This window comes from Tasmannia lanceolata, unplaced genomic scaffold (genome assembly GCF_043159265.1).
Source record: "Tasmannia lanceolata isolate RefF3 unplaced genomic scaffold, GAP_Taslan_0.1 ptg000008l, whole genome shotgun sequence".
NCBI classification, from domain to species: domain Eukaryota; kingdom Viridiplantae; phylum Streptophyta; class Magnoliopsida; order Canellales; family Winteraceae; genus Tasmannia; species Tasmannia lanceolata.
Window position 1 is genome coordinate 10,570,523 of NW_027518685.1, and position 12,951 is coordinate 10,583,473.

The 12,951-nt window shown below is 38.9% G+C and overlaps 1 protein-coding gene across 1 annotated transcript; it reads left to right on the forward strand.

Moving 5' to 3' along the window:
• Positions 1 to 12,156: 12,156 nt before the first annotated feature.
• Positions 12,157 to 12,708, forward strand: LOC143882709 (uncharacterized). Its single transcript, XM_077386157.1, has one exon. The coding sequence runs from the start codon at positions 12,157 to 12,159 to the stop codon at positions 12,706 to 12,708; it is 552 nt and encodes a 183-aa protein (XP_077242272.1).
• Positions 12,709 to 12,951: the final 243 nt, after the last annotated feature.

Sequence of the window (12,951 nt, forward strand, 5' to 3'; positions counted from 1 at the left end):
TTCCACTAAATATCCCTCTCAATGAATAAGAATTCTTCAACTTCGAGGTTTCTTGTAGCCCTTACAACATACACGTTCCCCACCATGCACTCCTATTTGTCTTTCTCGAAGTTGGTTTCCTTTGGCTTGTGCTTTTGCTTTGAAACATCATGCCTTCTTTGTGCCGCTTAGGAATGTGCAGATGAACAGAGATCCCCACTTACTATCTTCTTCACCACGATCCCATTCCACTCCACACGGTTTTGTGCTCCACTCATCTCCACGTGCTTCATATTGATGTGTATTAACAAAGTATAGCTTGCTCAATTAAATAAAGAACTTTATGTAAAAGACCACATTTAATTTGACTTAATTGTCAGGTGACCATACTTTTCCGGAGCAATGATAGATAAAGGGAGCCCTTGCATAAAGAGCTGCAAAAGGGCCTTTCATTGGATCCACGTCATTTTCAGTTGCATTTTAAAATCAATTGAAAAAAGTAAAATCAGTTACATTTGATGACATGGATCCAATCAAGAGCCCTTTTGCGGCTCTTTATGCAAGGTCTCTCTTGTATCTATCATTCCTCACTTTTCCGGTACCACTTTAATTATATTTTCGGTGCAAATTTGTTACTTGCTTATCAGGCCCCACTTGGGTTAAAATAAAAATCTCTTTAGTTATTTGTTATTCTCAGATTTGCTTTCTAGCTTTCCAGCTGTTTAGTATAGGTAGGACTCATATAAATAAGGGTTATCTAGATTAGGATTCTTTAAGCAACACGTACGGAGTTTTTTATTAAAGAAATGAAGAAACTTGTTTGAGAAAGTGTGTCTTGTGCACAAAGGAGGATTGATCCTTCATTCGAAATGGATCAAGAGGTTGATCTTCCCTCTAAGGAAGTCAAATCCGTTACAAACTGATTTAGGTTCGTAACAAAATTACTATTCCTCGGTAATTTGCTTTGGCTGCTAATATTGTTACTACCGTACTACCATGTTTTAATAATTGCACGAATTTACCTTGTCTTTTCATTTTTAATTGGCTTATGTTAGCTTTTTCCGATATTGGCTTCTTATCTTTTTTGTCATTTTGAAGACGTGCTAAGTATAACGCCACGTTCATTTATGGGAAATGGATTTCCGTCGTGTTACCACCTCTATCTTTTTTCTTTTTTCTTTTTTCTTATTGGTTCGGTTGAGGCAGGCGGAAACCTGTTACATCGATGGAAAAAAAAGGACTCTATAATCTTTTCTGCTTCGTAACTAAAGAGTTGTCCCTTGTCACCCCCCACAAGTGAGGGTTTTGGCTCAGAGATATAACAATTGAATTGGCTCAAAGTAAAGGGACTGTTCTACATGGGAATAGAAATCCTTGGGTAAGTTTGTTCTTGGGATCGGTTACCCAGCCTATATTTTATCTTGAATAAACCATTGGGATTGGCTGCCCTGCTTGTACAGTATTTCCTTCCTATTAGGGCTATTCTGAATAGCAAGTCCAGGTTTATTTTATCATTCAATAGGAGAGCCAATCCCCAAAATAGCATTTCCATGTATTTCTATCCTAGTGGATTATGGTTGTTTTCAACATGAACGGAGGATAGCAAGTCCATACAAGGACAACATAAAGCCCGGCAAATAAGATTAATTTAAGGTACCCTCATTTGGAAATGAGGACCAATTTTTATAAGCATCCAAAAAGGCATTGTCACTTAGATCACTAACCTTGAATATTTAGCAATCCAATACAGCAAACATAGTCTTGAAAATCTCTAAAGGACTCACAATTAAGACTCTAATTAATCTATATGTACAAGACAACGAAATGCACGGACCTTGTCTGCCTTCACGTGTCGATCCCTGGTTGGCTCGGCCGCACAACAAATTAAATAAAGACGGTCCAAGGGAAACTATTCATGTATTATATTCCAATTCAACCATTGGGGAACAAGTAATTTTCTTCTAAATTACTTAATAATCTCTAGCATTCAAAAAGAAGAAAAGGGGAAGATGCTTCTGTAGGTTAGAATAATGAGATAAAATGTAAGCTAACTTTCTCCATGACTTTTGCGTGATCCGGCTGAATTGGAAGAAGTATCTGAGAAGGAAGGCAAGAAAGCAATGTAGGGGGTTTGTGTTCTTATTCCCATTTTGGCTCGCTCAAGTTGTCTCCATGTGATCATATATGCGTGGGCCCTAACTCATTCTCTGATGGATACATCTTCGCTTATGCTTAACAATCAAAGTAGCTCTCAATTTTCTATCTGAGGACATTGGAATGGGAATTTCTTAAAGATGATCTAATCCAACAAGGGGCCCACCTTTAAATCTTCAAAGCTAACTTTCAACCAACATAGCATCAAACACCCTATAGTTATTGCCATTAGAGCTAAGCATAATGACAGAAATTGCCCTCTCTTTCCACTGAGAAATTATATGCCTGTGCAGCCCAAAAAAAAACAGCGGGGCCCGCCATGTTTAGGTGATCCAAACCATTCATTTGTTGGGCTCTGACGTAAATAGGGGGTGCCCATAAAATATTCTCTATAAGATGATCTTAACCCTTTGATCCGTGGATGTTTCTATGTAGTGCTGTCCATTTTAAAACTCAAGGATCACCGGCCCAACTATATAATTGGGCTTCACCTGTATGCACGACTATCCACAATATAAAAATCTCCTTTTCACTTAGGCTCAGTTTCTTTCGATGTAAAATGGGCGTCAAAACATATTTTACACCCATTTTTTCATTAAAAAAAGAGCATAAAATTTTTTTTCGTCAAAAGAAACGGAGTCATAATGACTATAGTTGCTTCTATTATTTCAAAATCTTTCAAATGGCCTTATTTTTTTAAAATGAAATTAAGTCCAGATTTGTATTGCCTAATCATGTACTGTTCTATTGATCGATTAACTTAAATTTTTGGATATTAATATAAAAATTAATGATAGCAGAAAAAATTAGTTAGATAAAATGCATCGGACTATTGCTTGGGTCCGAGCATTGCCGTCCTTCGCACATGATCTATGGCAGGGATGGTCAGTGGAGTTGAGACCAATGATCACACAAAGTTGGGAACCACCTTGTGGCGGGTATCTTAAGCTAAATTTGGATGGTTCTAGCTTTGGAAGTTCCAGGCCGGCTGGGGCTAGAGGTCTCCTTAGAAATGATAAAAGTGATACGTTATGGGCGTTCTTGGGACCAACAAGATCTCTGACTCCAACAAGGTGGAGATTAGAGCGGCACATCAAGGATTAAGGTTGATGATGGATCACAACATTTGTTATAATGTGAAGGGAAGCACGCCATATCCTTGGTGATTTGCAATATGGATAGACGAGATCTAAGACCGCGTGGAGGGATTGTCAATCTCATTTCGTGATGTGAAAAGATCGGCCAGTAGTGAGGCCGACAAGTTAGCAAGGGAAGGTGCTTCTAGGGAGGAGTTGGAAGGTTTTATCCCCCCATCCCCCAATGTGTTGTTCGTCTATGTTGCTTTCTTTTTCTTGTGGCTTAAATTGTCTTGATCAACTCGCCGGGTCTTCGCGGTATCTTTCATTATTAATTTAATTCATTGCCCCAGAAAAAAAACACCCTAAGTTGAGGAGGACCGAATAAAGGGAATAAAGGAGGTGTCCTCTTAATTAACTTTTACGTAATATTTTCTAGAATAAGCGCACTAGACAAGAAAAAACATGGGATCCCTGAAACGAAGGGTCCTCCTCCCCTTTTTAGTTTTTACATTTAAAATTTTCAGACAGTTTTAAGATGCAATGGAAATTGCAGGCCTAACTAGATGCCTCTCTCTCTCTCTCTCCTATAATTTTCCCAAAGATAAGGAGCTTGGAATATTTTATTCGGAAGAAACGAGAGAGAAAGTACGTGAAAAAATAAACAAATAAAAGAGAGGTTTGTTCCCATATTTCTTACGGGGAGGATGGTCCACACGATTTTTGTATGTGATATGATTCCTTCAAAGCAAATCGCACTAAAAAGGTAAAAATAACAAGCATAGGTCGCTTTTTCAGATCTGTTTGATTATTGAAATTGCATAGTCGAAGCTAGCAAGTTCTCGGAAGAAGGAAACCTACCGTGAAAAGAAAAGAGAGAGAGAGAGTTACTGAAGAATAAAGGGCTATGACTTACGACTAGGAGAGAGGAATTAAAGTCTACGATGGGAACCTTTTCTTTTCTGTTCAGCATCTTTTAACTTTGAGCGAGGGAGTCGCGCATCCTTTGCTTCGTCAAGCTTCTTTGTTGACTTACTCATGGGTGCTTCACATCACACAATCTTAAATTTTTATTCAACATATATATGTAGTTAGGGATCCGCTAGGCAATTTCGCCCAAAGTCATTTCGTGGCTCACTTTTGCAGGTAAGAAAAGCCACACACATGCTCACTTTTTAATAGATTTTGTCTTCTCCGTTGAATTCTTTTCAGGTGGTTTTTCTCTCCTGGAAAAGTGAGCCGTGGAATGGCTTTCCATGAAATTGCCCAGCAAATCCAAGTAAGTGGTGAAGTGGTTTTCTACGAAATTGCCCAGCAAATCCCATGTACTCAAGTAAAAGCTGCAAAAGTATTATCAGTAAATATTCCTTAATCTTAAATATTATTAACTTTCAAAATATTATCTATATATTACAAATAAATAGTTAATAAAGAAATACATTAAGGCCCGGTTTGGATACGTCATATTTTGTATTTGGATTTGGAATTGAGTTTGGAATACAAAATGAATAGATCCGCCGGCTCATCTTAAGGGAGACTTAGAGGGGAGGGGGTATTTCCTACTCGAGGGTAGAGGTTAAGGAGCAAAGAGGGTGAAGGAAACTGTCAGATCTTGTGGATTTCCAATTACTTATTTCCACAGCATATTTGAAAATCTGATTCTTTTCACTGTCAGTCCTGATTTGGAAATTCAAGAGGATCCAGATCCAAATCACAACACAGAAAGGGCTGCAAATGTGAGAAATCCAAATCAAAATCTTCCCGGCATCCAAACGGCCCTAACTGATAACAAGTTATTATGTTTTTTGCAGATATGTTGTCCTTAACGGGTCCTATTCTTGGCCTGCAGATCCATATTAGAAAAGCCCCATGGAAAAAATTCGGTAGAACAGTCTTTGATAGCAAGTTTTGTTTATTGCTAGGTACTAGGAGAACATTGTCAAGTGCCAATTTAAATTGTGGAACACGCCAACTCACGTTCCATCTAGTCTCTACGCACGAACTGTGAAACTTCCCACGAACAAATGAACTCATGGACGCTCTGTCTCTTTTTTTCTTTTTTGATAGGTTAGCTTCGTCTTTTGTGGCATTTGTAAACCAATTACAAAAATAGGATTTGCCAGAGACCATCGCTGAAGGCTTTTCGCGGACCGGCTGTTGTATCTCAGGTGAAATATAGGAATAAGACACAGATATGTTGAAAAGTGAGCCTATGTAGCTGCTCTCTCCTGCAACAGCCGGTCCACAGAATTCCTTCTGCGAAGGTCCCTAGCAAATCCCAACGAAAAGAAAATAAACATTGCCAACGGTCAGCTTTAAAGACTTCTTCGTCCATTAGCCGTCCATCTAGAAACTCACTAGTTAAAGCCTTCCTATTAATCTTGGTGCTCAAGGAACCATTTTTAAAAATTTTGCCCACACCAGGAGGACAAGTCAGTCAATTATACCAAAACCAAGGCTCATTTAGTCATTTTAAAATGAGATATAAATTCAAAGAGGACATGTAGGTCAATTTACTAAAAACGTAAGGATCTTTTTGTCATTTAAAAATGACATTTCCATCCATACGGGGCTCGAGTCTTTATCCGAAGTAAGAACGGCGAAAAAAGTAGGTCTCAGCCACCGAATCCCCTGAAAATCCAACGGTGCAAAGCACCCCACGCCCACTTTTCTTTTTCTTTATTTTTTTGTAATTCTTTTATCTTTTTCCCCTTTTCCAGAAAAAAAAGCAGTGATTAGAAAACAAAAGGAAAGAAAAAAAGAGAGGTCGCTGTCATGTGAGGCAGGGGTGGGGCCCACCACATCAATAATTCTAGCCGTCGGTCACATCGCCATCATCATGATATCTCCCCAAAAACCACGACACAAAAATAGAAATTTCCATCTCCCACGTGACGTGCTACCATCTCCCACGTGGCATCTTCCGATTAGTTTAACCTTATCAGTTTACCGGTTCGGCCGGTGACAACGCCAGCTTACATAGCTTTGCGCGCCAAATAGCCATTGAAAAGCCGTTGTAAGCGCGACACGTTATGGACGAAAGATGAGGCGTAGGAATCGAGGCGGATAAAGACGAGGCAGAGGTGGCGTGGTTTCTGGACTCGGCTTCTAGCCGACTCGACTCGACTTTTGGTTTGGTGTTTGCGAACGAAAGTGATTCGTCCTTCTGTCGTTTTCGTCCGATAGGGATCTTACGGTTCTGATTATTTCTATAATATAACTCCCTGCATCAGATTCCTCTCTCCGGGCAAATTATAAAAAGAAAAGGGCGATGATAAATTCGCGCCTCCTGTAGGATAATTCACACCCCAGTAAAGAAGAGTTGTCATAGCTTCCCTTAAAACTTGGCGTGACACCCGTATCTGTCTGTCCCACATGTAAAATATAAGTGGGAAGTGATAAATCAAGGTGAGTTTGGGGAAAATAGTAGCCTTTGACATCTGAGTAAACAAAAAAAATCAAGGTGAGTTTGCTCTATTATCAAATCTTTTTCGTGTGGATATTAGTAGCCTAAAAATATTCATTTATTTTATTAATAAAATATTAATTAATCTAGATTAGAATCATCAAGGCACAATCTACTTATATTAGGGTCCAACAAATGAATGGTTTGGATTATCAATGATTAAGAGCCCAGTTGAAACGTAACATACTTTCAAAAATATTGGTACTAAAGATGTGTCCTTTTGTATACTTGTATTTGTCTTTCATTAAAATATACTATGATGATATGGAAACCTAATGGGCCATTTGGATACATGGATTTTACAACCTTAGATTATAAAATTCAGGTTTTAGCTTAAAATAGCAGTATTTCAAAACGCAAATGAGGATCAAAGCACGCCAAAGCAAATCCTATTTGACTCAGCATTTCATCATCGAGTACTCGGTTTGAGGCGGCTGAGTATTCAGTTGATGCGGTCATTATTCGGGAGGGTCAAAAGAGTTTTGATTGACTTTATAGTGAGAAAAGGGGGTCGGCTCGGGGAAGTTCAAGATGAGGTGGGGGAGTTTTGAAATTATGCTTAAAGTAGTGTTTGGATCGATAAAATCCTAGATTTTATAATATAGTAATTTGGATTTTTTAAGTAAAAAACTCAGGATTTAAAATTCTCTCTTTCATCTAAAGATTCTTAAATCCCAAATGGAAAACTGTCTGTCTCCTTCTATATGGCTTGACACCCAAATAGTCTTCCCAGCCCAAGTTTCGCTCTTCCTCTGTCATAAGAATCTATCGCAAGAAGCTCTTCGTGTGAAACAAAGCTAATGTCTTCAATAATGACAAGATTAAGAAATAGAGGGAAACCGGAGATAAGAGAACCGCCTTTACTTGAGTAAATGAAAACAGGAAGTGGGTCCTCTTATGCATACATATGTTTGCTAAAACAACAATGGTGACATTGTCACCTTCTTTCACTCCAGCCAGAAGTGTTGGACAAAATGCCTGTAATGGAAATATAATTAACATCCTCTAAAAAATTCAGTCATCATGCCCTGTATCAAATATCAAGGGCGGCACCCCTATTACGTGCACAGACCCTCAAACTTCATATTAAAACTCATTGAATACTTGATATATCTTCGTAATACCATAAGAATATCCACAATTTTAGAAACCGTCATAAACTATCTCTTGCACTCCTAATCCCACAAGGAAATAAGTAGATGGAGTTTAACCATAAGAATATCAACAATTTAGGCTCTGTTCACTTGCGTTCTCTGGAAAGCAAATCCCTGGAAAATAGCCTTTTTTTTCCTTGACAAGACAGAATTATGGTGTTCACTTGCTTTCGAGTGAAAATAGAATTACACATGTGGAATTTCTGCAATAAGTTAAAAAATGACATGGAAAAGCCCATTCCCCCCCCTCATTTAGGGATTTCATTTCCGACCAAAAACACACAAATTTCGTTTCCCTAGGAAACTAGTGCAAAAAGAAGAGTAAATAGTTTCCTTGGAAACCTTTTCCTGCGCAAGTGAACAATCCAGAAACAGTCCAGGGAAACCTTTTCCTGCACAGATTTCCTGGATTTCTTTTCCTAATGACACGTCAGATTCCTGGGAAACATTTTCTTTTCTTTTTCCCGAGAAAACAAGTGAACAGAGCCTAAATATATGGGAAACAAGACACTAAAAATCTTGATGGTTGTGAATGGGAATTTCAAAACTTTTTTCCATAGTGGATGTGTAGCCAGACACAACATCACAATCAAGTCCACAATTTGATAGAATGGAAGATGACCGACACCTCAAATGGGAGATTTACGTGCAACTCTTGGGTTGTAATTGTACACTCGTTAGATCTTAGTCTGATGAAGATGGACGGTTGAGATCAAGAATAAATGTTGGGAGACTAGCTGAAGAAGATGAACGATTAAGGTATTCTTTTGTGGGTGTTGTAGAATGAATCTCATAACACGTATTTATAACAAAGATGGAACCTATAACCTTAATCACATTCAAATTGAGATTATAAGTAATTTTTAACTAAACCGGCTTCCACAATCTATACACCTCAAGGGTAAAGTTAATCTTCCCTCTTCAAGGCAATTACTTTGTGCCGTTGGTTAATATAAATATAGCATTATCATTACCTCTTATTTATATTAATTACCGATTCACTTAATATTGAAGGAAGTTAAACTGATCGTACCAAACGAAGCCCAACTTGCTCTTACACATCCATACTTGATCTACAATAGTAAACTCTAATGGTGAGACACTTGGGACCAGATCACATTCTCAAAATCAAGAGCACCATACTAATATCTATTAGACTAGCATGACAGCATCTCAGTTCCATCAAGTCTTCCCTCTGCCCGCTTGGTATACACTGAAGTGAATAAGCCTTAAGAGACTCCGGTCGCATCGTTTCGATAACAACCATTGGTAAACATGCCAATGTAACTAACATCATACGTCAACCTTCTCAAAAAGTGAAAGGTTGCTTAGGAGGGCACACGAGTTACAAACAGAACCAACTTCTTGCACGGTTGTTAATCTAGTACCTTGGGTTATGGTCTCTAGCGTGTCTTGTACAACAGACACATCACAGTGTAACACTATAAAGCTTATAACAATTTGGAACTAGGTTTATCTTCACACGATTATACCTTGCAGGATCAATCCTCAACGAATGTAAGATTTATTAGACTCATCTCGAACTCCTTATCCTGGCTCTAAAATATGTTAATTAATCATCTTGAACTCCTGTGCAATCAAGGCGCCAACTACCTTCTTTGTAATCGACCTCATCTTGAACATACACACATGTTGGGGCCGGTCTACGTTGTGTGAGTGTGAGTGTGAGTGTGAGTGGCAGATCTTACCAGTTGATGATTGTTAATTAAGCAATCTAGTTATTAAAGGTGTATTCAATTAAGCATGAAATATTAATGTAATGTCATGAGCATCACAAATACCAAAAATAACCATCATTGCATATGCATATGAACATGAGAATCCACTTAAAACAAATGTAAATGAAAAAATGTTGAAAGACCACACAAATCTCCTACATAACCAATGATTATACACACAGATTTCCTTGTAAAAACTACAATGCATTTAGCTTTGACGCATCATTTATCAGACGCAAGGTTTGGTTGGCTCTTCAGGTCCCATGTGATTTGGACGCCACTTTACGGCCATGGCCCATGGGTATGCCGTTTAAGACCCACCATGAAGTACAGTCTGTATAATTTAAAGGTGAAAGTATCTCAGGATTTCATAAAACAGAAAAAAATTGTTGTATATCAGCTTTCTTTTTCATGAGCTAGTTTAGTATTATCCGAAGCAAAGAAGGTTGGGATATTCGAAGGCAACTTGTTTTGTCTCTAATTACAATCTTCTTCCAACAGTCTTCCCCACTTTCTTCTATCTCCATTATTCATTCTCTTCAGTCTCTATTATTCAACGGGGAAATTATTGTTAATATAGGTATGATTTACACGTTTTGGCTTCAAAAGAACGCTATTTCTAGCAATAGAACTGGGCTTGGGCCTGCCGTGGCCCGTGGGGCTCAAAGAAACTTCAGCCATGTCCGATCAAACCTACCCCATTGACTATAAAAAGATACTATTCTAATAGAGTGCCTTTTTCATACATATCTCTTACAATATATAGAAGGGGGATGATATGCGCACTCCTTAGACTTGGTTAGAGGTTGTCACAATTTCAAGATGCTACGAACAAAACATAAAATAAAGTGAGGATTGTCATTATCAGAAATAAGTCGCGGAGCATAGATAACACCTCCCATTAAAATAAAGGGAAGTGATACATCCACCCCCTTTTTTAACTTGGGACAGCCACCTCTGGTGTATCTGTGACTGGATAGGGGTTTATTTACATAACGTGCGAAGGATTCCAGGGGCCCTGATTGCCACAATGCCATGTAAACTGGTCTCACGTTAAAAAACCACAGGGGGGGGGGATGGATTTATCATTTCCCTGAAATAAAATGATAAGAGGGTAGCAATATTGGCACCACCATGTTTTCATCTCACTGTCAAAAGCTATTATAGCCAATTAAAATAAGGAGAGGGTTGTTTTGCTCGTATCAAAACATGGCAATGCAAATATAAGTATCCCAATCAAAATAGGAAGACCAGTGTAGTTTGGCTTGTATCAGAACATGGTAGTAGTGCGACAGAAATTATACGATGGTCCCGTGAAGGTGGTAATAAAAAGAGGAATGCTAGACTCACAGGCGCCCTTGCAAAAAAAAAAAAAGGGGGAATGTTATTCGTTAAGTTTAAGAGGCAAAGAGGAGGGGGGGGTGGGTGGTGATATCATTTGCCGGGTATTTTTTTCTTTTTTGGTTCATAAGCAATCTCAGGTGGGACCCACTATGAGATGATCCTTTTAATCTCTCTTCTCTTGTGCTTATGTGGCAAGATAACTCTAGAAACCATCTTCCTTATTTATTTATTTTGGGTGGAATTGGTAAACATACTGAGATTTGAATAAAAAACTAAAAAGCTGAGAATAAATAAAGAGTAAATGAAGTTGAACGATCACGTCCCTACTTACCCACAAATGAATAAGAAAATATAAATATTTTCCTCTATTTTATGCTCAAGTTTACCTTCTTACTAATTATTTTGCCTACTCATTTGTTCGGGATTTGCTAGTGAACATCCCAGAAGCCACATTTTTTTCTTAAGTCATTTAATTCATCTGAGGTGGCTGATCTTTCATGCAACAGCCGCGCCAGCGAAATGCCTTCTGCCATGGTCTCTGGCAAATCCCCTTTTATTTGCTTCTATTTTAAAAATCGATCTTAAATTCCGTCGAGATAAACGTGGAAAAACTGATGATTTTGTGATCGAAAATCACGAAAACCACTTTTCTATTTTGAACGAAAAATAATTTGAAAAAGTATTTACCGGCAGAAGCGATCAACAAACTTTCGAAAATGATGGATACCGAACTCCCCGTCCAAGTAAGGACACTCTAGTCATTTCACCATCCATATCTTCATACGTTCAAAACAGGTAAGATCGGTCCCCGTTCTCTGTCAATCAGCGCGGAATCAGGGATATTTTAGTAAAATCAATTCCCGATTCCCCATAAAAGACGGACAAGGTTAGAAGACGCAAAGAACTTCTTGGAAACCAAAGAAGCCGAGCCGAGCCGAGAAAAAAGAAGGGGTGGGCCCGGATTTGAAATATGGAATTCAAAGGAGTTAATATCGGAGAAGAAAAGGGGAAAAAGCAAGACGTCCGTGATCCGAATAACACGCGCCTGCGTACGACTATTAAAATCCCCACCCTCTTTCCCATCCTATAAAACCCTCTCCTTCCCTCTCCTCTCGCATACACCGTATCCTTTAATTTTTTCCGTGTATACACCCTCTCTCTCTCTCTCTCTCTCTCTCACATTTTCCTTCCTTTCTCATTAAATTCTCCCTTCTCTATTTCTTACTTCCCCAAAATACCACCACATGGAAGGCCACAACGGTAACAACAAGCGAGTTCGAGACGACGACTCGGACGAGTCGCCCGAGTCGAAACACCTCCTGCTAGACATCCTGGACGATTTTGATTCCACCGCAGATCGGGATCCGTCTAATCAGGATCTCGCCTCCGTTATGAAAAGCTTTGAAGAAGAGATTCTATCTCAAAATGATAACGACACACCCACCCTCCCCACACACGTTCCATTCTCTGGATCGGAATCTGCCGATTCCCTTCCAGATCTTGGATACCTTCTAGAAGCTTCCGACGACGAACTCGGCCTCCCGCCCACCTTTTCCGGCACCGACGAAACGGAGATCGGAGTCGGGGATGATATCTTAAGGCCATCGCCGGAGATGGTAGGGTTTGGTCAGATGTGGGGTTTTGAAGATGAGATTCCGAGTTATGACTCGCTCGAGTTTGGGATCCCTGAGGAAGGGAATAACAATGAAGAGTCGTCTGTTGTTTTTGAGGGTCTTTTTGGACCGTCCGATTTTTCGGACTTTTCGTGGAGGACAGAATCCCTTCCGGCTCTGTAGGGATTATTACTGGCTTGCCCGGTTTTTTGCCCTTTATACTGGCTGTAAATTTGGACAAAGAAAAAATGAAAATGAATATGAAAATAGGTAGAATCAGATGGTAAATTTCCCGCTTTCCAAAGCGATTTACAAATCTTTGCTAGTGAATTTCTTTTATTTTATATTTGTTGAAGGCTCGAAGCATTCTTTTTTTTTTTTTTTTTCCTTTTTAAGTTGCTGTAAAAAGTTTTGGTAAAGCCAAAG